The sequence below is a fragment of the Bidens hawaiensis genome, unplaced genomic scaffold (genome assembly GCF_021521415.1).
Source record: "Bidens hawaiensis isolate Kalapana, Puna unplaced genomic scaffold, B.hawaiensis_p1.1 tig00010124_1, whole genome shotgun sequence".
Classification (NCBI taxonomy): Eukaryota; Viridiplantae; Streptophyta; class Magnoliopsida; order Asterales; family Asteraceae; genus Bidens; species Bidens hawaiensis.
In genome coordinates this window covers 572,067-596,259 of record NW_027491763.1, presented here as the reverse complement: position 1 = coordinate 596,259, position 24,193 = coordinate 572,067, and the positions used below count along the sequence as shown (strand labels likewise).

General features: G+C 34.6%; 3 protein-coding genes, 1 long non-coding RNA gene and 1 pseudogene across 11 annotated transcripts; 2 read left to right on the top strand and 3 right to left on the bottom strand.

Annotated features, from left to right (window-relative positions):
• Window positions 1–1,176: 1,176 nt before the first annotated feature.
• Window positions 1,177–3,711, top strand: LOC143534208 (uncharacterized). Of its 7 annotated transcripts, none has more exons than XR_013135508.1 (5): window positions 2,215–2,279; window positions 2,363–2,428; window positions 2,515–2,696; window positions 2,856–3,017; window positions 3,469–3,711. It is a non-coding gene; the product is annotated as an uncharacterized LOC143534208 (long non-coding RNA). The 7 variants fall into 7 exon arrangements; XR_013135505.1 differs by having other exon boundaries at window positions 2,515–2,584; window positions 3,469–3,702; XR_013135504.1 differs by lacking the exons at window positions 2,215–2,279; window positions 2,363–2,428 and adding an exon at window positions 1,177–1,651 and having other exon boundaries at window positions 2,515–2,584; window positions 3,469–3,701.
• A 395-nt stretch (window positions 3,712–4,106) lies between these two features.
• LOC143534241 (plant UBX domain-containing protein 11-like) lies at window positions 4,107–7,317 on the bottom strand (annotated as a pseudogene). Its single transcript, XR_013135513.1, has 10 exons — window positions 7,229–7,317; window positions 6,632–6,731; window positions 6,443–6,495; window positions 6,279–6,360; window positions 6,095–6,160; window positions 5,867–5,934; window positions 5,294–5,715; window positions 4,966–5,194; window positions 4,610–4,861; window positions 4,107–4,526 (listed from the first exon to the last, which is right to left on the bottom strand). The product of XR_013135513.1 is annotated as a plant UBX domain-containing protein 11-like (transcript).
• A 4,469-nt stretch (window positions 7,318–11,786) lies between these two features.
• Window positions 11,787–15,918, top strand: LOC143534240 (PTI1-like tyrosine-protein kinase 3). Its single transcript, XM_077028776.1, has 8 exons — window positions 11,787–11,907; window positions 12,720–12,897; window positions 13,802–14,046; window positions 14,610–14,736; window positions 14,820–15,093; window positions 15,177–15,309; window positions 15,396–15,482; window positions 15,570–15,918. Exons 2-8 carry the CDS (start codon window positions 12,804–12,806, stop codon window positions 15,690–15,692), a joined length of 1,083 nt encoding a protein of 360 aa, XP_076884891.1. The 5' UTR covers window positions 11,787–11,907; window positions 12,720–12,803; the 3' UTR covers window positions 15,693–15,918.
• Window positions 15,919–16,106: 188 nt separating this feature from the next.
• On the bottom strand, window positions 16,107–18,175 carry LOC143534262 (polygalacturonase-like). Its single transcript, XM_077028792.1, has 3 exons — window positions 17,701–18,175; window positions 16,731–17,020; window positions 16,107–16,572 (listed from the first exon to the last, which is right to left on the bottom strand). The coding sequence occupies exons 1-3, from the start codon at window positions 18,127–18,129 to the stop codon at window positions 16,107–16,109; spliced, it is 1,185 nt and encodes a 394-aa protein (XP_076884907.1). The 5' UTR covers window positions 18,130–18,175.
• A 1,217-nt stretch (window positions 18,176–19,392) lies between these two features.
• Window positions 19,393–23,314, bottom strand: LOC143534239 (chitinase-like protein 1). The gene is made up of 4 exons (XM_077028775.1): window positions 23,087–23,314; window positions 21,087–21,474; window positions 19,982–20,141; window positions 19,393–19,886 (listed from the first exon to the last, which is right to left on the bottom strand). Exons 2-4 carry the CDS (start codon window positions 21,463–21,465, stop codon window positions 19,535–19,537), a joined length of 891 nt encoding a protein of 296 aa, XP_076884890.1. The 5' UTR covers window positions 21,466–21,474; window positions 23,087–23,314; the 3' UTR covers window positions 19,393–19,534.
• Window positions 23,315–24,193: the final 879 nt, after the last annotated feature.

Below are 24,193 nucleotides of genomic sequence, written 5' to 3'. Positions count from 1 at the left end.
ACCTATTAACTTTTGGATTATATTTTTGTTATGGAATCATTTACTTTTTGGTTACTTTTGAATTGAAGTTACATTTATAGGAAATTATAAGGTAATTTATTCAACCGGTTTAACCTTCCGGTATAACCCGGTTCAACCGGTTGTACTGTTTTTTAGCAAAATCCGGTACAAGTGAAATACCGGTTTTTAAAACAGTGACCGAACCTGACTCAACCTCTTCAACAATATATATATATATACTTTTTCCTTTTCTTTTGCATGTTGACCGCTTAATTTGTTTATATACGGTTTATAGACCGGTCCTAGTTACTTTTGCACCCTTTAAACTTAGAATATTATTATTATTATTATTATTATAAAACCTTTTTTTTTCAGTTACAAATTAATTAGTATACTTCAGTTACGAAGACCAACCGGATCCCGACCAACCGTCATCGGTCCTCGTGTCTAAACCCCACCCATGTGTCACTGGTGGGGTGGTTGAGTTTGTCAGTTCGATCATCTCCCTCCCTCATTTATACAAATCCCAACATCTTAGCCTATTTACGCAAAAAAAAAATAAGTAAAGAAAAAAAGACTAGCAGACACACAATAACTGACCATATGCCATGTAAATACGTAACGCATAACAATGGTTAGTGAATTCCATCGCGCTTGATGGTCAAATCATGGATTCCCTACGTTATATGGACGCATGTGAGACACATGATAATTTTTAATTGAATTGAACTATTTAAAGAAAAATATATGTCTGATTCATTTTTCGTTTTTTGCATTTTTTTTAATTAAAAAGGTTGTTTTGGTAAGAAAAATATAAATTCTCTTGGTTTTCATGCAATGTCAAAATCAAGATAGAGTGTGCATACTTCTCCTACCACCATACCATCATCAATCAGACCTTATTTTGTCGTTTTCATTATTATTGTCTCTCTCTGTGTTAAACTTTGTTCTAGATGCATCGATCAAGCCCTCTCTTCCAACGACTCTCGCCACCACCGCCATGTTACTTTTCCACCGTCTTCATTGTCGTTGCCGGGTTCTGTTTTGAAACCCTAGGCGACTGTGATATTTTTTGACGAAGGCGAGTTTCACTACGTTATAGTCGGGTTCCGTTTAGGATCCCTAGGTGACGGTGATGGAATGCCGACAGTGGCAGTGGTTATTGTTTAGGCGGTGGCTGATGTTGTATCTTAATTAATTCGTACCATGGTTTGTATCTCTGGTTGTGTTTCCATTTTCAATTCTGACTGTTGTCGACGACGACGATGGTGGAAATTGGACGACGGCCGTTGTTTGTCGGTTGCTTGCTTCGTACTGCCAAGAGTTATACGAAATTGTTATATTATAAATTACTTCTGATATTGAGAAGCACTAACTATTTGAATATTTGGGTTATTGTTGTTTGAACCCTAATATGATCTTCCATTGAGTCTTTATAATGTGTTAGTTACTTATGTTGGGATTTTGTGTTTAAAGGGACTTTATGATCATGTGGCTATGATGATTGATCTGATATAACGAGCGGAGTCATATCATGGCGTGGCAAGATCCGGATGGCATGGTCATGGACTATGCAACTGCGATTTTGCAGCCAGTCCGATTCACAGGTTACGGATCTGAGCTACATGTCTTGCTGCTTATCGTTCAACAGGTTATCAATACATGTGTATTTTGCTAATTAGGCTTTCAGTTTAATGGTTTGTTGGTTTAAAGTTAATTGTCGGGATCCGATTCGGAACCGTTGGTGGCAGTGAAGATGGTTGCAATTGTTTGTTGTGGTGGGCAATTGTTATCGTTGCCGAGTTACGATTTAGAATCCTAGGCGGCCATGAAGTGTTCGTGTGCGATTGTCGGTGCTCTATTTCAATGATGGTGAATGTATGGTTACTTGAGAGGTGTTTGGTATAGATTTGATTATTTTTTCTTTATTGATGAACATAGAACCCATCGTTTTTGGGTGTTGAAGGCTATGATGACGGCCCTCGGCTCATCTGAGCCGTGATTTTATTCGTTATGTTTTGGCCGTTTCGCTATGTTATAGCTTTTATCTCAATGATGATGGTCAACGTAGGGTCATCCGAGAGGAGTTCGAATGCTGACTCTATGGTTTTTTCGTTGCTAACGAATACAAATACTATCTATTTTGGGTGTTAAGGCATGATTTTTTTTTTGGGGGGGGGGGGGGGGGGGGGGTTATTCGCTATGTTAATCAACGACAGATTACATGGTAACGTATACATCATTTTGAAATGCGCAGTGCACATACTGATTGTTTACAGGTTCATTTCAGCTGTTTTTTTGTTTTTAGTATTTTATTGGGAAATTTAATATTTATGTTTTTATTGGTTGTTTTCATTTGCAGTGTTGTTGTGTTTCACAATGCAAGCAAGAGATTTGGTGATGATTTCGTTTTGGTCCAGGTGCACAGGTGAAACAAATTGCCAATTAATTATCATTATTTTGTCAATAGTTAATTATACATGGTAATTGACTAATTGTTGGATTACAAAAAAGGTTGGTATAAGCACCGGTAGGAGTCATGCGCATGGGCCCGTACGAGTCGAAGGATTGCTTACAACGCACGGTATATTATTGTTCATGTTTACAATATGCATTTGACAACAACAACAACGTTAATGAGCTTTGTGATATGCTTTTTTGATTTCCGCATCATTAAGAGATGAAGTGGACATATGGTGAATAATGGTAAAGGGGCTGTGTATACTAATCTTAAGCGTTGTTTTAGAAACTCCACACCCCCCCCCCCCCCCGCAACGCGAAATCATATGGCTTCAAATTCATGAATTTGTAAATAGTATTAATGTAATGATAGTAAAAAATTATTTGTTTTGTAGATCCCTACAACGTCTGTAGTGCGGTGTGTTCCCCGTCCATTTCAGCAAGAAAAAGCCCTCACAACGCAGTGGGGTGGGACGTCTTACGCAAAACTGAGCTCTGATGTTTCACGAAGACTGCATTTGGGTGTTTTGCTTTCTGATTTGGTGGTCGATATGCAGGTTGTTTCTTACCTAATGCTGTAAAAATGCAGTTTACCTGCACTTTAATGTTGTAAAAAACGTAGGTTTTCGCTGCATTTTGTTGCTGTCAACAGGTGCAGTTTACCTGCATTTTAATGTTTTCTAAAAGTGCAATTAAAGCTGTCAAAAATGCATTTTTAGAAGTGCAGTTTTGCTGCATTTTATTGTTGTAAAAGATACAGGTGGTTGCATTTTATTGCTGTCAAGCAGTGCGGATTTTAACCTTGATGATTCTTTGTGATTTAAATAGGTTACGTGAAATAAAACAAACAAAATTAGCTTTTTAGTTTATTGATCGACCCAATAATTATCCGTTAATTAAACAATATGCATTTTACTCTTAATTATACGTTTCAAATTTGCATATAATATAATTCATTGTATATAATTCACGTTATAATTCATTATGTTAAATCTTGATTGTGTGTAGGTAAAAAGATTGGTACAAAAGATGTAGCAGAGATACAAAAGTGTTTAAAGAGGTAGATTTTGCAAAGGAAATAAAGTTACAGGTATTAAAATCAAATTGATCATTCGGGTCAAGATGGAGTTTTCACTCTAATTGTAATTTTTGGTTGAGGTTTACTATTTTAAATAAAGTTAATTTCTGGTCATTGTTGACGAGAAGTCAAAAGTTGGGTATAGTAATAACTTAATTTCTGGTCATTATTCAATAAGAGCAATGAATGTTGTTGGATGACATAGGAATTCACTGTATAATGGTATGAAACATAACCATGAGAACCAACTATGAAACATAACCATGAGAACCAACTATCTGACCCGCCACATTTATTTATCCAACATTTTGTCATGTTGAACTCTCTTAATGCATTTGACGTGCTCCACCGCAACGCGGTGGGTTATATTACTAGTTTAGTACATGAATAGGCAATCCGTTAGTTTAACCTGTTCGGCTATTAAGATCCCACCAGCCAACTTTGGTCTGGTTCCAAACGAACCAAGTACTCGCTTAAAAAGATTCGAAGTGCATCTTAATACATGCAATCTCCTAAATCGTTCTATTCATTGTATCTACACCCATTTGAACCGGGTCGATCCAGGCCCCTTCGGCCCGAGGAAATTGCTTTTCATGGACATCTAATAACGAAGAAATGTAAAATCACAGATGCAGCATAATGATTATAGTCAGAACAGCATAATTATTTCCCGCACTTAATGAGATGTAACATATACGTAAACATACTTCCGCAAATAAACATATAACCAACGTGTTTTTGTAAATTATAACTACTCACTTATTGTCACCATCACCGCCATATTCAGTTGAATTGCCATTCCAGAAAGCATTTTGGCCTTTAAATTGAGCATCATCTTCATCATGCTTCAACGTGTGAATATTGCTTCCACTTCCAAATCTAGATGCATTCGGTTTATTGTTTTTACTAGTTGATGATGTGTTACCGCTTTGGTTTGATGTCACAAGGTAGGATCTCCTGCTTCCAGTGTTGTTCCCTTGCGGTGCACCTGCACATTAACAAATTAACACCTTCTACAATGACAAATTTGACTAAATGTTCAGTATTCACTATTCAACTACTTTGACTCACCAGAAGTTGAGGAATTAGCAACAGCATCGCCACCGCCACCGCCACCTAAATAAGCCAAGGGGTTCACATATGAAAAATATCGTCTCAAAAGTGAGAAATAACTTTCATCATTTGAAGATCCAGTGGGACCCACAGACGCTGATGTGGCGGGAGAAGATCGTCCTTTGTGGGGCCCGGAGCCTTGGAGATGTGGTACCACTATTAATGCTTGTCTATTAAGCAGACTTAACTCTGTTAAAGTTTTGTGTAAATCTGCATTTGACTTACAATATCAATAAAAACCTTGATATTCATCCACGTTGACTTACTAATATTTTTTCAAAGAAGGGTAATTAGGTAAATTCAGTTTAGAATACCTTGATCAGTAAAAACCTTGCGAGGATAAGGAATTGCCAGATCATAATATCCAATGCTACTTTCTTGATGTTCATCCACATAATCTTTGACCATTTTCAAAGTGTTTGTTGGTTCAAATTTCTCTTGTAAACTTGCACCACCAGGTAACCGTATATTTAAAACAATATCAGTTGATATTTTTGAGTCGAGGTCTAAATTATCAACTTTCTCGGTTTCAATAGTTTCAGACTTTTCAGGTTTGATTCGTGTTGACTAACGTTTGAGGTTGGTTTTTGTTCAACTCCAGATTCACTTGCACTTGGGATCACTTGGTTTGGGCTGTTCAACATTACTTTCAGACTTCTCAGGCTCTGCTTCACGTTGGCTAACATTTAAGCTCGGTTTTTGGTCAACTCCAGATTCACTTGCACTTGGGGTCACTTGGTTAACTGGTTCATTAGTTGTTGTAACAGGCTGTTTAACATTATTTTCAGACTTGACAGGCTTTGCTTCACGTTGACTAACATTTAAGCTCGGTTTTTGGTCAGCTCCAGATTCACTTGCAGTTGGGGTTACTTGGTTAACCGGTTCATTAGTTGTTGTAACTGCCTGTTTAACATTACTTCTAATTTTTTCTTGCCATTATCCAGATCTTTTTTGTCCACATAATCACTAGCATTAGTACTAGTGGAAGAACTTCCAATTTCATGTGCTACCGAAGGAGTTTGTTCAGTTTGTCTCGAGGCAAGTGCTGCAGTCAAGATTGTTTCCTGTATACAGTTATATATTAATTAAACTGATGATGTCATAATTGAGTCAAATCATTGACTCAATAAGAACTGTTTCTGAAAACAACTGTGTTAAATAGTGGAAGTACATAATGCTAAATCACAGATTACACAATGAGAATGCATAAACAACCTGAACGTGAAGACTCAACCATGCTTTCTCAAGAGTAGAAGCCAGAATCTCAGCACTGACAAAGCCCTCTGTTTATTTATAAAAGCAAAAAAACAAATAGAAACTTAGTAAAGCTAAAAGTAATACAACCAAAAGATAAAGAGCAATTTCATATATAGCCTTCTCAAAGTTCAAAATCTCCTAATATCATAACTACCCTTTCAAAACACTAAAATATATATTATTTACCATTTTGCCATAGTTGGAGGCCGGTATATCCAATAGCTGTTATACAAGGTGCAGGTTTCTGTGGGTCTATTCAAACTGATGTAAGGAATGTCATCCATGTATAAACTAAACAAAACCTGCTTATAAGTTATAATCATTTGGGCTCAGTGATAATAATAAAATATTTGAATCAAGCAAAGGATACAAATTGCCGAAAACTGAACCGCATCCGTGCTTCCTTCTAAGATGTGCAGCAAAATGCAGTACTTTGATATTGACTCTGCCACCTAAACATTCAGCTGTCATTAGACCATAACTTTTTCCCAAAACTTATAGCATATAATAACATGAAATATAACATTAACTCACACTTGACGCTGACCAAGTAGATCTATCCAAAGAGATCGAGTCTTCATTTTCTCCTGTAAATACCAAAATCAAATCACTTAAACAAGAAACCGATAAAAAAACGAGTTTGTCTGCATATCTTTTGGTATATAAAGATTAGTGCGAGAAATAACAGAATATAATCAATCTATCATGAAAATGAAATTATACCTGATATGTAAACTACAAAAAGTTTTTTCTGTCTTTTGGCTTCGGTGATTGCTTCATTAATAGAACCTTTAAATGCAAGAGACGAGATAGATCGTTCCATCTGTTTTAAATACACGATAATTAGCATTTAGCACCATCATATCATTAAGTGACACAAACATTAACCTATATTGCATACACTAACTAACTTAATCCAAATTTTACACAATTCAAATCAATCGAAAACCGATACGAATCAGTCAAAATCACAGCAGTTAAAACTATGAGAATCTGAAACTGAAATGAGTTTAATTTGTATTTAACCGATTATTATGGAGCTCAGTTGTACAGCTCTGAGCCCTAATTCATTCGTAAGCAATCACAATCAGCTACAGACTGGTAACCTAATTTTTTAAATCGATAACGGAATCAGAGATCATTAAGTGACAGTTAATAAAATTTACAACCGTAATAACACCGAACGCAATTCACAGCTAAAGATAACTATCGATCGTAACTGGATTAGAATATACAAAGTAACTAATATTATTTATAACAGGCAAAGCAAAGAGTGATTCATCATAATTCGATTTGAGTGAAAAATAACAAATTTCGTACCTTAGGTATTTGAGGCGGTTTGTGACTTATTACTTTACGGTGTTTTTATGGATGCAACTAACCACTCTCTGTAGAAGACGGAATAAGAAGTCTACTTTTATGGGCGATTTTGAAATAAAAACAAAATTCTTTAATTTAAGAAAAAGAAAGATAATATAATAGTAATTGTTCTAGTTTATTCGATTTTAGGTGATTAGATAAGAAAAAACTACGATCCAAGTCATCACACAATTAAATAAAATCATATGAAATGAGTTCAACCCGTTTATTACATGGCTACGTTTAGCTTATCGTGTTATGTAACCTAACAAGTCGTCATGACAATTATAATTTTAAAAAAATATATATGTGTTTTGCAGTTTATAAATAGCTAAATATATTATAACTAGTTTGATCCTCCCGTGTTACGGGAGTTTATTCAAGTTTTTGTTTTTAATCGTTTTGCTATTATATGATGATTTATTTTATTTTTTAACATAGTTTTGTTTTAATACAATACATATATATTAGTTTGTTATTATATTTTTTAGCGTTTGAGTTGTTTCAATTGAGATGTGTAAGTTTTTTAAATTTTTAACGAACAAACATAAACGGACATGAGCATGTTGATTTTTTAAAATGAATAAACATGAACACAGATTTTTGTCTAATGAAAAATGGGACGTTAATGTAGTTGACAATGGTGGGTAGTAACGGAAGTTAACCGGTGATGAAGATGATAGACCAGCAACAGAGAACATGTAAAGGAGATAAATTAAATTAGGGTTTAATGATGAAAATGTTTACCAATAAATGAGATCTTATAACCCATTTGAGGGCTATTAGGGTTTGGTAAGACCTATAACCCGGGAAAAATATTCTTTGATGATTAAGGGGTTATTTCACAAATAAATGAGATGTTATAACCCGTTTAAGAGTTATTCGGGTTTGGTGAGACCCTTGACCCGCACAAATTATTGTTTGATTATGAAAGAGTTTCATAAATAAATGAGATGTTATAACCCATTTAAAGACTATTCGGGTTTGGTGTGACCCATACCCACGAATTCGGGTCAAATGCATGAGAAATCTCCATTTAGAAATGAAGCAATCTGGTGGCTTTAGATAATGGGGGAAACAGCCTGAGAGCGACACGTAGGATTTTATGGTAGGCAATTATATAGATAGTTAGATTAGATATGAATTGTACTTTTGGTCACTTTTATTTTATTATGTTATTAATTGTGTTTGTTATTTCTTAAGCATGATTAGTGGTTATGCTAATAATAGTATTAAATGTGTTGTGTCATTTATGTTATTAAACTAATAATGTTTAATCATGTTAAATATGTCATGTTGTGTTATGAACTAGTTGCATTTTTAGTGTGTTATGTAACCAACTTATTAAACTTGTTATGTCCGAGCACATTGTAGTCGTTAAACATGTCGATTCGTACATCACACGACATGTTTTGTTAGCTTTATAAATAAGATTGTTATTACAATTAATTTGCTTTATTCTCAGGTAACATGGGTTAAAAATACCAGGTATTGGGCTAATTGGCGCATTTTAGTTACAACATCGTTGTTGAGTTGTTAGACATACCGTTGCATAATGCAAGAATCCTTCGCAACAATTGCTATTTAGATATAGAAATAACTAGTTTTTGCCCGGAGCTTTGCGCCAGACAATTGGGATATGCTTATATACTCGTCACGTCATGTCGCGTTTGAAATGTGGATTTTGTTGGTATGTGTTAGGTTCGTTAAGATATCGACACTAAATTTTTTAAAATAAAAATGTGTACGTTAACACAGAAACAATAGCGACGCTCGTATAACTAAAAATTACATGTTAAAAAGTTTGGTCGGTATCGATTACGTTCGTAATGATACCATAATTAAAAACAAATAATAAACTCATCAGATTAACATATAAAACATTAAAATATTTCTAATGATGTTTGTTCGGTCAATGAAACCCTGGCGTTGGTAAAACCCGAGCGTCACGATGGCGAGTCTACGCGAATTCGATTATTATCGGTTGCGTTCGTTAGAGTATAAACAACTTTGGTAAAACCCAATCGTTAAAACCTAAAAAAAATTCGTGAAATTAACATATAAAAAATATTTAAAATGGCTTTGTTCGGTTGGTAAAAACGGAGTGTTGCGGCCACCGGTGTTGCAACAATGAGTTGGCAAAACCTGGGCATTGGTAAACACAAACGTTGTCAGTCCCATGCGTTGCAACGGTAAGTCGATGTAAATTCAGTTGGTTTCAATTACGTTCGTTATGTAAAAAAAAGTCAATAATACCCGAACGTTATTGGTCTCGGACGTTGTAGCAGCAAGTCGTCACGAATTTGGTCAATTTCGATAATGTTTGTTACGATATCGAAACTAAAACAATAAATAAAAAAACATAAAAGTATATGCAACCAATGGTTTGGTGCCACTTGGACCAATAAAGGATCTAGCGGCACCAAACTTTCAAATTATTTTATAGTAATAATACTCAAGTTAATTTTAATAAAACTTTTGATTTTAGATGATAGTTCTTTTAAAAATATATAAAAGTTCTTTAAGCTTAGAAAATATTAATAGAACCAAATAAAAAGTCAGCAATAGCAGTGAATCCTCTTTTGTTCCTCCGAACCTTAGCTCACTTTTATTTAAACCAAAAATTCATTTTGGCATACCCTTTCAACTGTTACTCAAGTTCATAAGCAATATGGTTATCAATTGGATTTAACAATGATAGTATGTAAAGATTTTCTAAACTTTTAGAAGGATGATCCTTTGAAGCAGTGGGTAGAGCATCCTCTAAGACATCAAGAGTAAATACGCCATTCTTCCAAAAAGAAAAAGTTTCCGTAAAAATTTGTAGCAACTGAAAGGGTATGCCAAAATGAATTGTGTAAAACATGTACTAGGACCCTAACAATGTAACTTTTAGAAGGATCCAAAGGCAAATTAATAGTTCATTACATATAATAAATATACGTGTCATGTAGGTGGGAGACATTAAAAAGACAAGTTTTTAAGAGTTAAGACATATTAAAAGAAAAGTTTTATAGTTCAATATATATAATCACAATGTGGAGACTGTGTGACTAGAATCGTTATCATTCCATGTGGAGACTTTGAAAATGGAGGTACGAGATGGATATCAATACAAACTTTGTCCATGTTAGGAAGATAGTGGAGCTCATAAAGGAAGACTCTTTTGTTTGGATTAAGAATACATGATCCAAGTTTTCTTTGTTAAATTGGAAGAATTAGTTTGATTTTAACATTGGTGATATGGTATAATGATGTTTGTTATTCTCAGCTTCTTGCTAGCTTCTTTCTTAGTTTAATAGATTGAGTTGTTCAAAAATATATATATATAATCACAATACTCTTGTGTTAGACACATCTCCATGTTGTTTGTCCCGTACGCCTTCGTAGGTTTGATACACTACAATATAAGTTTATAAAACAAAATTCAAATTTGACTACATGCAACTTTTTTTTGTCAGACCGTATTAAGATGTTCACATTTAGATGATATTTATTATAATTAATACTCTCTTATTCTAATATTTCAATCTTGTGAAAAACTGTATTATATGATGATTCGTGTAATTAATAAAAATTAGATTGAAACATGTATTTTTTATATACGCTTTTGATTTAATATCGAGTTTTTAGAATAGTATTCTCAACTTTTTTACAACAAAATAGAAGTGCCGCTAATTCGAATAGCAAAGATGAATCTCTTAAAATACCAATGCATAATTTATAGCTAAGAATACATTTGTAACTTGTTTATCCATAATTAGGGCGGTAAACAAATCGAAACGAACGAAGCATTATTCATGTTTGTTTGTTTGTTTAGCATTAAACTTGTTCATGAACGATTCATGAACACTAACCGAAGGGAAAATCTTGTTTGTTTTCGTTCGGTAGGGAATCGAACATGTTCACAAACACAAACGAACATGTACAGTCTAAAAAAATAAAGAATAGCGACTTTCTTATTTCTTAATTAAAAACATTAGACATAATCACATTAATTAAATATAAAGTTAAGCACTATAATAATAATAATAATTATAACAATCCCTCACTCAACGATTTAGTTAGATTTGTTATTAGCTAAAGCAAAACTTTATAAAACAAACTACTAACAAAATGAAACCGAACATAAACAATAAAATTATAAAATATAAATGTTAGGTTGATAAATACAAATAAAATATCATAAAAATATTTAACAAACCTTTAACTAACAAACAAACGTAGGCGGACATAAATGAACACATTACCGAACGTTCACGAACACAAATGAACTGGCGAATAAAATTTTTTATTCGTGATCATTCATTTAATAACATATATGTACTTTCCGTCAAACGGTTAACGAGGGATCCATTGAATGTTCGATTCGTTTACGACTTGTCTATGATATACAAGGAAATTGCATTATTATCACATTAGTGCTGGAATTAACATGTCGGTGAACAAGTATGTTGTCAAAATAAATGGGTCGTTTATGTTGTGTTGTAAGTTAAGTTGTAACACCGCGTTTTTGTATTAATGGTAATTTATAATTTATAAGTCCGCTGTCTGTCCTTTGCTTATCTGTCTTTCCCCAATCTCTCTCTCAACAAAGCCCTGATTCAATTCAACAATCCAAAACTCACAACACATCACAGGTAAACCCATAATCATAATCTCACTTTATTATTATTATTATTATTATTATTAAAAATCGTTACTTTCGGAGATTTTGAAGAAGACGGGTTTCTTGTAATTAAGTTGTCTCGTTCATTCCGATTGAAAGCAACCCGTCCAATTTCTTCCTCGTAATATAACAACACCGGATCTTGTATTAATTAATTGTTTATCAATTTACTTTCCGTGTTGAATAATTCTTCGAATTCCCAAATTAGGGTTTCTGTTTTTCTTATTTATTTAAGTTGTTGATTTAATCGGAATGAATTTAGTATCCTGGGTGTAATTTTAACAGTGTAATGGTTACATGTCGTCATTTTCGTGCTTTAGTGGTAAGAATTTGAGGCATCATATATAAGATCTGTTTCAATTGACAATTATGGTTGTATAGTGTTCAAAATGACATAAAGTTATGATCTTTAGTTTTTTTATGATCCAATTTATAGGGTTTGGATCAAATACAAATTAAATTAACGTGCTAACTATGAGAATTAAGTAGGATAATTGTATATGTACAACATAGTGTAATTATAGTATAGTGTAATTACACTACTAGTATATATAATTACACTACTTGATTCTCACAGTTAGCACGTTAATTTAATTTCTACGTTAACCTTCTCCCCAATTTATATATCATGAAAATACTTTTTTTGCATTTGTGTTTATATTCTGCGTATGATTGATTATTGAAAGTGATTATCACGACTTCGGGAATTGTAAATTATTATTATTATTTGAAAGTGTGTATTGATTAGTATGATTGTTTTAACTTGTTTTGATGGTTATGTAGGGTTACGTGCCACCACCTGGATACTTTATACGTTTGGTGAAACCAAGGGCTCGACACGGTTTAACTTTGAGGAAAAGAGATAGGATGCGGAGGTGGTTTTGTTGTACTTGTCAAGTTGAAGAGTCTTACCCGTCTAATGACAATAGATTTGCAAAAAGCCACAATGATCATGTTGATGGTATGTTTAATGTTACTAGTTTAGACTTTAGAGAATGCCTAATGACGGAATTGCTATTTTTAGAATTTGAAGAGACCAAAATATCCTTTTAGATATGGTTTTAATCGTATACTGAAAGTACTTCATAGGCCACCCCAAGTGTCTGATTTTGTTTATACCAAAATTTAGAGGAAAAATGCCTCATGACTAAGAATCTGAAGTACCCTTCTAGATATGGTTTTAGCCGTATACTGAAAATGCCTTAAGGCCACCCAAGTACGTGTTTGATGTTGTTATTACCAGATTCAAATAAACAAATGGCCAATGACGAGAATGCCTTTTTAATTTTTTGAAAGACCTAAGTACCCTTTTAGATTTGACTTAAAACCATATATTGAAACTACGGGGAGGGTTTATGTACAAAGTAATCTTAACATGAGAACGCAGGAAACAATACAAATCTACATAAGCAATGTTTTATAATAACAAAGAAGAAAACCTAATAATAACAGCAAAAGAATCAGAATAAATGACAAAATAATAACAGCAAATACTTATAACAGCAAAAGAAAAAGAACCTAATAATAACAACAAAATGTAAATCAACAAATACTCATAACGTCTCATAATCGAAAATCCGCAAATACGAACTAAAAATAACAGCAAACACTTATAAAAACAAACCTAATTATAATAGCAAATTGGTTCTCACTATTTTCATCATTTCATGTGAAGTATTTGTATTTGAACCTGAAACTTGAAACTACTTAACAGACCACCCAAGTATGTGTCTGATATTGACATATTGTCTATACCAATTTTAGAGAAACAAATGCCTAATGACTAAACTGCCTTTTTAAATGCTGAAAAGATCAAAGTACCCATCTTGATACGGTTTTAATGCTTTTATCTACATGTAATGCAGGGCAGCAAAAAGTTCAACCTCCTGTCAGACCTGATGCACAAAAAGCAGTCCCGGTAATCGAGGTGCCTGCACTTTCACTTGATGAACTGAAAGAAAAAACCGAGAATTTTGGATCAAAGGCGTTGATCGGTGAAGGTTCATATGGACGCGTTTATTTTGCAAATCTAAATAATGGTAAAAGTGTGGCTGTCAAAAAGCTTGACGTTTCTACTGAAGCTGAATCCAATAACGAGTTTTTGACTCAGGTAATGTATTCAATATACCCTTGTATTATATTATTATGAGGGTTTGGTTCCAAACTGGATTACAAACCGGATACTATGAGGGTTTAGAGGTGGCAAGATGGTCAAACGAGTTAGGTAACGGGTCAAAGTTTAATGGACCATGCCGACTTGGGTTTATCTGTAAACACTTTTTTGTCTATTATATATTATATATATATTTTTCTAAATTATTAATGCATTGAATTAAATGCTGCAAAAAGAGTTTTACTACAAAAACAATTTAATAATAGTATAAATCTTAGAATGAGACAGTTTTGTAAGTTGTATGCACTTCCGATAGATTTTGGTTGACTTTTAAGTTTTAACCCGTTGACACATTTCTTTGTTTGCCCTTATCTTAAATTTAAATTTGACCCTTTTTTAAATGAAACACAAATCAAGTACTAAAAATGTTAGTAAACAGGTCAAGATTGCCATCTGTAACTAGGTTGTTTTAATTTGAGTATTTTAAATCTAAAGCAACATATTTTCAACATCGCATTTTTTCGTTTTCCATTTTTCAATAAAAGTCTTTTCTATTGAAGGTTGCAATGGTGTCTACACTGAAACACGAAAACTTTGTTGAGCTGTGTGGTTATTGTGTCGAAGGAAACACACGCGTTTTAGCTTATGAATTTGCAACCATGGGATCTTTACATGACATATTACACGGTATGAAAACGTTTTTTCATTTTATAATCTCGTTTCATGGGGTTAAAGTTTTTAATGTATATAATAATTACATATACATAAAGGCAGGAAGGGTGTGCAAGGTGCACAACCGGGGCCTGTGCTTGATTGGATGCAAAGAGTAAGAATCGCTGTTGATGCCGCAAAAGGGCTTGAGTACTTGCATGAAAAGGTTCAACCTTCAATAATTCACAGAGATGTTAGGTCTAGTAACGTCTTATTATTTGAAGATTTAAGAGCCAAGATTGCGGATTTTAATCTTTCAAATCAAGCTCCCGATATGGCGGCTCGTTTGCATTCTACTCGTGTTTTGGGTACTTTTGGATACCATGCACCAGAGTAATCATTCTAAACCCTTAGTTAATTTGTTATAATAGTTATATTATTATTTAGATAAATGTATTTATGATATTTTTATGTAGGTACGCGATGACTGGACAGTTGACGCAAAAAAGTGACGTGTATAGCTTTGGTGTTGTTTTGCTTGAGCTTTTAACTGGTCGGAAGCCTGTTGATCACACTATGCCCCGTGGACAACAAAGTCTTGTGACTTGGGTGAGTCTTTTTTTAATTAATATATGTTTTTGATATCAACAAGTTGAATTTATTCATATATTTATTTTTGTTTCTTCTACATATAGGCGACACCTAGGTTAAGTGAAGACAAGGTTAAACAATGTGTTGATCCGAGGCTTAAGGGAGAGTATCCTCCAAAAGCAGTTGCAAAGGTCTCTTTTGGAATATTATTATTGCTTGTTAATAATGACTAACTAAATAAATAAATAAACTAACTGACATTTGTTTTGTTGATGTAGTTGGCGGCTGTGGCGGCTTTATGCGTGCAATATGAGTCCGAGTTTCGGCCTAATATGAGCATTGTTGTGAAGGCGCTTCAACCACTGTTGAGGGCTCCCGCACCAGCAGCTCCAGAAGTATAATGTAAAAAAGCTAAGAAGGTTAATAAACGAATTTGTGACCGTTGATTTCCTCAACAGATTTATGGTGATTTATGATGGTGGCCGTAGATTTTAGTTTGATTTGAGGCATATATATTTTGATTTGAGGATATGGATGTGTGCTTGTGTTCAGTTTGGTCTGTTTTGTTATATTATATATCTTTTGTTTAAAGATTTGTGAAATAATTTAAACCTGGTTTTATGGTGATATGTTATTAGTTTTTAAGTGATTTTCTGCCTGCAGGATATGTTATGGACTTATGGTTTCTATCTTCATTAAAATACACATGAGATTAAATACAAATATACTTTACTACAAATACACTTTACAACACTATGACAACTTTTTCTTGCTTACAAGTTCCAATCACTCGAAGCTTTAAACCGATCAACCGTCTAACTAACTAGATAAAGACAACTTGTCGGGTTAAGTATGCCAGACGCGGTCCCAGCAGCGTACGCACAAGATGACACCGCAGGTTTATTCCCACGAACATAGTTAAGGTTCACATCTTGTAACCTTATTCCACTGCACGGGTTTCCCGGACTACAATCCAGTTTAACCGCCACTTGCGTGGCCGATGTTCCATGGATATCCTCGTACACCACGTCCTTGATCTTAACGCCGGACACCTGATCCGGGCAGTTGTTTTTGTCCGGGCAGTACCTTTGCTCGATGATAATCGGGTTACTAACATTGACCATGGTCAAATGCTGGAAAGTGGCACCTGTTACGAACCCATGGCTAGCCCTTGCCCATGTTTTTATTCTTACGCCGTTCTGAGTTCCTCTAAACGTTGCGGTTGATACAGTTATGTTCTGTACACCGGGTTCATCCAAATCCCAACCTAGACTTCCAATGCTGCAACCAAATATATATCAGGATATGTTATTTGTTGTTAATTATATAAAAACTAAAATAGTAAGTATGTACTTGGAAATCACAACAAATAATTTTTAACAAACTAACGGGTATAACTGGTACCCAACGAATTGGGCCAGGTATGGGACTGGGAATACCTGATGCCATGACCAGGGCCACACGCCACGCCCTGGATCCAGAGGTTGCTATTCCCAGGGCCTATAGATATACAATCATCTCCTGTGGCGATTTTAGAATTCAAGATGGTGACACCGGTCGATGATATTAAATGGATGCCATCCGTGTTCGGGCTGGCACCGGATGCTGATATGCTTACTCCTTGCAGCTTGGCATTGATGCATGCATCTAACAGAATGTGGAACATTTGGCTGTTAACTGATTTTAACCCGCTTATAACAATGTTCTTTGAGTTGTATATTCCCAGTGTCTGCATAACACCAAACTAATATTCATTTCTATATACATATATCATGCGGGTATATAACCTTAAGAAAGATTCAAGAATGTACACAGACAAAACCGAACAACCGAATTTAGATGACTTATTAGACATTAGTAAATGGTCTAATCTAAAAGTTTTAGGTACAAATGTGCAATAATCAACTAACGATTAATTAACAAAAGCTTAGGCTCAAAGTTTCATGTCCAAATGGTCAAACCAAATTCGAACAATTTTTAAAACTCAAAAACTGAATTTTCGTTTTTTTTGTTTGAGGGGTCGGTTTTGAGTTCAAACTGAACCAAAAACTCAAAATTCAGTTTCTAAGTTTTTGAAAACCATTCGGTTTCGATATTTCGATTTTACCATCTGGCATGAAATTTTTGGGCCGAAACAACACTGGATCAAAATAATAAATTTGGGCCCAAAACTTTTGGGCTAAATCTTTTTTCTTAATTAATAACTAATTGATTATTATATATTTGGGGCTAAAAATATTTGAGTTACATTATTTTTTAACCAAAATATCGAACCCGAATGGTTTTCAAAAACTCAGAAACTGAATTTTCAGTTTTTGGTTCGGTTTGAGCCCAAAACCGACCCAAACAAGCTCCTACAGCCCATAATGCCACGTAGTTTGTTAAATTACTCATAAATAATAATATTACCGTAGCTCCGGATGGACAGCTTTTGCCCGAGGTTTTACAGGACCATAGAGAACCACCTCGGGCATCGAGGGTCCCGCCCGAGATGGTCAAATGGTTGACTCTATGGAACCTAATCCAGTCACCCGAACCAGCAATCGCGCCATAATCAAAAGGCGCAACAAGTGTACCATAGATCTTTATCGTAATCGAACTACTCTGACATCTTTCACCAGCAAAAGTGATGGCAGTTGCAAGCAGGTAAGTCCCAGTGGGAACATAAATAACCGCCGACTTTGTAGAATTACACGCAGAAGACCACGCACTGAAAAACGCCTTAGTCGAGTCTGTGTTGCCATTGCCTTTAGCCCCGAAACTTGTCACATTGTATGTAACCTTTGCTGATGCTGATAATGAGACAAGTGCAATGATCACAAGGAAAATAATCTTCATGTTACCTATGTTTTTTTAAGGATATATGGATAAAGACCAAACATGGTATATATATATATATACACACACACACACATAGGTGTGTATGCATTAATGTATGTAGACACATCTGATATGATTCCTGATTATGCTTAGTTCATGCATTATACAAATGAACAAAATGATATGATAGTTGGAGTTGGAAGATCGTGGATGTTTTTTATAATCATTTATGGGATTAACTTATGATACATAATGATTGTTATATGATCATTGATCAAGTAATAAACTATGTGGTCGGTTATTCATGTCATTGACTTTAGAAAACTTATCATTTAAGGCTTTAAGCACAAAGCTGATAGGTTAACTTTTGTTGATCAGTTGGTGTCTAATAATTTTTAGAATTATTTATACCTGAAAACTCAACGTATAATTTAAAAGAGCTCGAGCTCGAGCTCGAACTTGGTTTATATAGAGGTTTATGTCTAAAGCTCAAACTCGGCTTGCCAATAATTTTTCGACCTGCCTCTTCTTGGGCTCGAACCTTCTTTTATTCATTGAATATTCGGTTATTTTACTTATATACATATAAAATTACTTTTATATTATATAACTATATAACAAAAATATTTATTATTTGCTTTTTCTCACGAGGTATTCTTGATACTCAACTAATGGAACCATGGATGACTAGTTTTTCGATATATGAACCTTTGGTCATTGGCAATTCAAAACAAATTCATGAGCAAAGTTGACAATAATGGTCAACTTAAAGAGTCGGATGTTCCGCCTCATTATCATCAATGGGTCCATATGATCGACCTCACAAGAAGTCTCCACCCTGCAATCAAGCAACCAAAAATGCCATGAGCTCCTAGCGAACAATATTGGTAGGTAAGAGGGACAATATTGGTAGGTAAGAGGGACGAGATGCTGCATTGCACATATATAAAACTGTTTTTCTTTTTTTTTTTCAGTCGTAATCGTTACTTGTTTTGTTTATAAATCAACATGACATCAAAGAGATCATAGTATGTTACCAAAAGCATTGCACAAATAAGTAGTTTTACAATATTTCATGTAACATACTAACATGTCTTGATACAAATTTATGATAAGTTTTATAATACAAAAGCAAACTCAAGACACATAATCTGAACAAACTTATATATAAGATTCAGTCTTTATAATACCAACTTAAAAACCAAAAACTTATCTCACATAATAAATAAAAAACATTTAGAAACAAACTATGAACCTAGATTCCAAAGCATGCACCTATTATTTCATTCAAGATTCAAGATCCAACCCACATTGACAAGGTCTTTTGACTTCAACTCCAAGGTCAACTCAACTAAACTCAACTCGAAGCCGAGTCTTTAGTAGTTGACGGGTTAAACGGTTTCTGTTCAGCACACGTAAGCACTTAATGGGGCCCGCCTTGCTCTCGGCCCACACCCATCAAGTCAAGATAATACAAGTAATGTGTCACGATGGTTGTCATGTCATCAATATTACCTTTGCCACATGTGCGATCGCCATATAGGATGTTCATGGTGGTCCCGAACCCAGGGACGCGGTTGGACAGCGTGTCGTTTTTGGTGGGCTTCCAGTTGCCCACCATGACGTCATGGGCCGAAGGCTGGCCCTTTTTCAATGGAGTGATCCATTGAAAGATTGCGGCTTGGAAGGCTAAAGTGGCGTTTTGTTCAAGGTATTCGGGGTGGTGTAAAAGGTCAACTTTTAAGTTGTCGCCAAGGTATCCATAGTTGAAGTTCCTGAAACAACATGACGGTTAAGGTTAAAATGAGTTACTAGGTTTTAGAATAAGTGACATAAAATTAAATTAACATAAGAAAAAAATGACTCATACCAGTAAACGGGTAGAGCACCACGACCAAAATATAAAGCTCCGGGAGCACACGGGTAAGTGTATTTGTAGTTGTCGTCGCAATAATCTTGCATAGGACTCATTTCTTTGTTGTAGCATAATCCCCAAGCAGAGGGCCCTCCGGTTGCCACTCCATATCCACCTAAACCATTTACAATAGCAAACATCAAGTTGACCCAATTAAGATAACACAAACTCAAATTGACATATTGGTTGTTAACGAGCTGAGCCGAGCCAAGCCATATTAAGCCGAGACAGCTTATTAATCATAATGAGCTGAAATGTTGAGCTCGAGCCACCTCAAATATTTTAACGAGCCAGCTCTGACGAGCCGAATTTACCTTGATTTGGGCTCGGCTCGTTTATCTTAAACAAGCGAGCTTGAACCAGCTTGTGCCTCGTCAAGCCGATCATTTATTTAACGAGTGAGCCAACAAGGCAGTTAAACAAGCCTATTGAGCGAACTGAAGACCCGAGCTTACCTTGGTTTGGGCTTGGCTCAGTGGCGAAGCTTGGACGAGTTCGTTGGGGGGGGGGCTTAAAATGTATTTTAAAAAACCATAAACGAGGGGGGCCAGGCTCAAAATGTATTTAATAAAAAACATAAATGAAGCGGCTGGGCTCAAATTTTGGGCCAAAAATGGGTAAATTTACATTACGTATACAAATTTTCGTGCGAAAATGGTCAATTTACACTACTGCGCAAACAAACAGGGGGCGGGGGGGCACCCCGGGCCCTAAAGAAGCTTCGCCCATGGCTCGGCTTGTTTATCTTAATGAGCCGAAACGCTGAGCTGGAGTCAGTTTGTGGCTCGTCAAGCCCGGTTGTTTATTTTAAAGAGCCAGCTAAACAAGCCTAACAAGCAAGCCAACAAGGCAAGCTTACCTCGGCTCAGGCTGGGCTCGTTTACAAACTGAGACGGCTCAGCTCGTTTACAAACGAGTCGATTTCGAGCAAGCTTTTCTCGAGCGAGAAGCGAGTTTTTTGAAAAGCATTATATTTAAGTAAATGGATTAAAACTTAAAACTCAAAACCACCACCTCTATGCATAAAACGAAAGTCAAACCGTTGAAAGCATGAACTTACAAGAAGTTTGACTTCCAACATGAGCAAGAAAGGCAGCAACCTCCGACATCTGTGTAGTCTTGTTGCCAGTAGTACCAAATCCTAGAGGTTGATAAATGGCTGAAGCGGTGATAAACGATTTGAAATCCCAAAAACCAACTGCATGCGCGACTGGAGCGTTTCTTTTTGAGAAAAGATTCTCAAATTGATAATAATCAAAATACTGAGATATTGTGAGGTTGCAGCAATATTGTGACCACCCTTTACATTCCCAACTCTGATCACAAACTTTTTTCCCCTTGATTTTTTTAACCACTACTGGTGATGTGTCAGCATTCGCGATTGAAATGATCATAAACATTAGAGTTATCACCAAAAGACACATGCGTTTTGTCTCCATTCTTCTCGGCTGCAAAAGAAGGAACAAATACAGAACAACGGATACTAAATTAAGCTCATTTCATGTATAAAATATTAAAAAAAAAGATATAAAATGATCCCCTAGATGTTTTTTAAGTAAATAAAAAAACAAATATCAAATTATTATTTACTCACTGAAAATTTAAGATCTGAAATTAAGAAGATGATACGTGAAAATTGAAATAAAATCCAAGTGAGAAGTTATGTTTTTGTTTCTTTTCCCTCTAACAGAAACGAATCGGCAAATAGAATATAAAAATAAGAGATGCCTAGATGCTTTGAATAAATACAGGCAAAATAAATCAAATTCCTAGTGATGAATTAACAATCTTTTCTTTGTATATTATAGAGTTGACTAGTGAATACGACAGGAAACTTAACACACACTGATGAATTAAGTAAACCTTTAAAAGAATACACCCCGTAAAAATCAAGATTCTCATTTTATCTGCCAAATGCCAATTTGGCAAAAGTTTCTTGAAAAATGGTATAAATAATGGGGATTTTGAGAGGGAAAAACAGGGTTTGATATGAATCGCAATCTGAAATTATCCGAAGATATATAACCGAACCACCCAGAAAGAAATCAAGTTCCTTTTCATCATGCTTTAGAGAGACCCAGAAGCTTAAAATAACTGATATTGAGTAAAATGAGTTTACTTTTAGAGTTTTAACGTAAGTTTTGAGAAGAAAACACACGATTTAAGATTAATCACGGTCTGAATTAGCAGATTAATACAAAATGATCAATAATCAAGTTCCATTTCTTGAATATCTGGCCATTTGGTGACAATTTCTTGAAAGAAAACAAGACCTGGAAGCTCAAATTAACAAAAACAATACACCCGTTGACGAAAGTTGATTCTTATTATGGTTCTTATGGAACTTCTGACCGGAAAACACAATCTTTAAGATGAATCAGGTTCCTTTTCTTAATAATTAGGGCATTTGGTGTTTTTTTCTTGAAAGCACATAAATCACATAGACCCAACTCCTATATAAACAATTAACATCTAAAACAATAAACTCATCAACAAATTTTGATTCTTTCTAAAGTTCTAACTGAAATTTTGACAACACAAAATTTAGATAAATTAAGTTCCTTTGATAAATAATTAGGGCATTTAGTAAATTCTGCTAGAAAACACATAAATAACATAGACCCAAATCCTATAAAGAACAATTAACATCTAAAACAATAAACCCACCAACAAATTTTAAATTTTTAGGGTTCTAATTGAAATTTTGACTAAAAGTTAGGGCATTTGATGAAATCAGCTTGAAAACACATAAATCACAAAGACCCATATCCTATAAACAACAATTAACATCTAAAACCATAAACCCATCAACAAATTTTAATTCTTTATAGGGTTCAAATTAAATTCTGACAAAAAACACAAAATTTAAGATAAGTCAAGCTCATTTCTTGATAATTAGGGCATTTGATAAAATAAGCTAGAAAACACATAAATCACAAAGACCCAAATCCTATAATCAACAATTAACAACTAAAACAATAAACCCATCAAAGAAATTAGCTTCCTTTAAGGGTTTAACACACAATTCAAATTTCAAGAAAGTATATAATATGCACTTACTGAGAGTGGAGACTTTAAAAAAGATCTTATTATAATTATAATAATTATTTGATCATTAAAATGCAGCTGCTGCTTTTTGTATGAAAAAAATCTTGGTTGTGGGTTTGTTGTTTCTTTGCCTCCAATTCAATGAAGATGTGGAAATGGACGGTGGAGATTGAAAGATGGGGTTCGGTTGATGTGTTTACATCGTTGATAGATGGTTGGTGTTTAATAAGGCACAGGCTGGATTTGGAATCAAGTAAAACGTATTGATATTGAACCATGACTCACCAACTAGACATTGAAGTGGACTCACCACCGACAGCTCACCGGTTAGCTATGACTCGGGTTCAACTCGGTGAGTTTGAAGGATTTGGTTTTGCACTTTGCACATGTCACTTAGACATGTCCATACGGTTTCCTTTTTTTTTTTAATTTCTTTTTTGGTGCAAAACTGTTGGTTGTTTGTTGTTAATTTAATAGAAAAATATCTAATTCACAAAATGTTTTAATGTCGAGACTTTTGATGTATATAAGTATTTGATTGGAGTGGTGATATGTAACAACTCACAATAATCTTTTGATTGTACCTTTTCACTTTGTGAAACAAAACTTAAAAGTATGATAGTCCATTGAAGTGTATATGACAATCTCATTGTTATAATTGTATACTTATCATTGTAAATTTGTTACACATTTGACTTGTAATATTGCTTTTTTGTTGAAGCGACAAATAGTAGGTGAGAGATTGGTTCAGGAGTCGTTTGAAAATACTTGCTAAGATTTAACAACCATTAGTCTCAACGTAGGAGGGGTTTCCTGCCGTCAGCATACGACATGAGAATAAGTTAGACGTCCTTAAGAAGCGATGGTATTGATTGAGAGCACCGATAGGATAATTTGAATTTTGAAGTACATGTTGCGTGAATTATAATGATTTACCCAATGTCTTAAGGATGGTTTTATGGTGAAATGGGAATGCTTTATCACAACTAGCCTCATTAGCCTACTTCCTATCCATTATGGGATATCTGTCAGTGACGAAGCATGGACGAATTCGTCGAGGGGCTAAACTCAAAATGTATAACAAAAATCATAAACAAAGGGGTCGGGCTCAAATTTTCA

What these genes read in the sequence shown, in the direction of transcription:
- LOC143534240 (XM_077028776.1), top strand. Translation starts at nt 12,804, where the DNA reads ATGCGGAGGTGGTTTTGTTGTACTTGTCAAGTTGAAGAGTCTTACCCG. An exon ending in CCACAATGATCATGTTGATG is followed by an intron (nt 12,898 to 13,801) that starts GTATGTTTAATG and finishes CATGTAATGCAG; the next exon opens with GGCAGCAAAAAGTTCAACCT. An exon ending in AACAAAGTCTTGTGACTTGG is followed by an intron (nt 15,310 to 15,395) that starts GTGAGTCTTTTT and finishes TTCTACATATAG; the next exon opens with GCGACACCTAGGTTAAGTGA.
- LOC143534262 (XM_077028792.1), bottom strand. Translation starts at nt 18,129, where the DNA reads ATGAAGATTATTTTCCTTGTGATCATTGCACTTGTCTCATTATCAGCA. An exon ending in GCTGTCCATCCGGAGCTACG is followed by an intron (nt 17,021 to 17,700) that starts GTAATATTATTA and finishes GGTGTTATGCAG; the next exon opens with ACACTGGGAATATACAACTC. An exon ending in GGCCCTGGTCATGGCATCAG is followed by an intron (nt 16,573 to 16,730) that starts GTATTCCCAGTC and finishes ATTTGGTTGCAG; the next exon opens with CATTGGAAGTCTAGGTTGGG.
- LOC143534239 (XM_077028775.1), bottom strand. Translation starts at nt 21,465, where the DNA reads ATGGAGACAAAACGCATGTGTCTTTTGGTGATAACTCTAATGTTTATG. An exon ending in TGTTGGAAGTCAAACTTCTT is followed by an intron (nt 20,142 to 21,086) that starts GTAAGTTCATGC and finishes TAAATGGTTTAG; the next exon opens with GTGGATATGGAGTGGCAACC. An exon ending in GGTGCTCTACCCGTTTACTG is followed by an intron (nt 19,887 to 19,981) that starts GTATGAGTCATT and finishes ATGTTGTTTCAG; the next exon opens with GAACTTCAACTATGGATACC.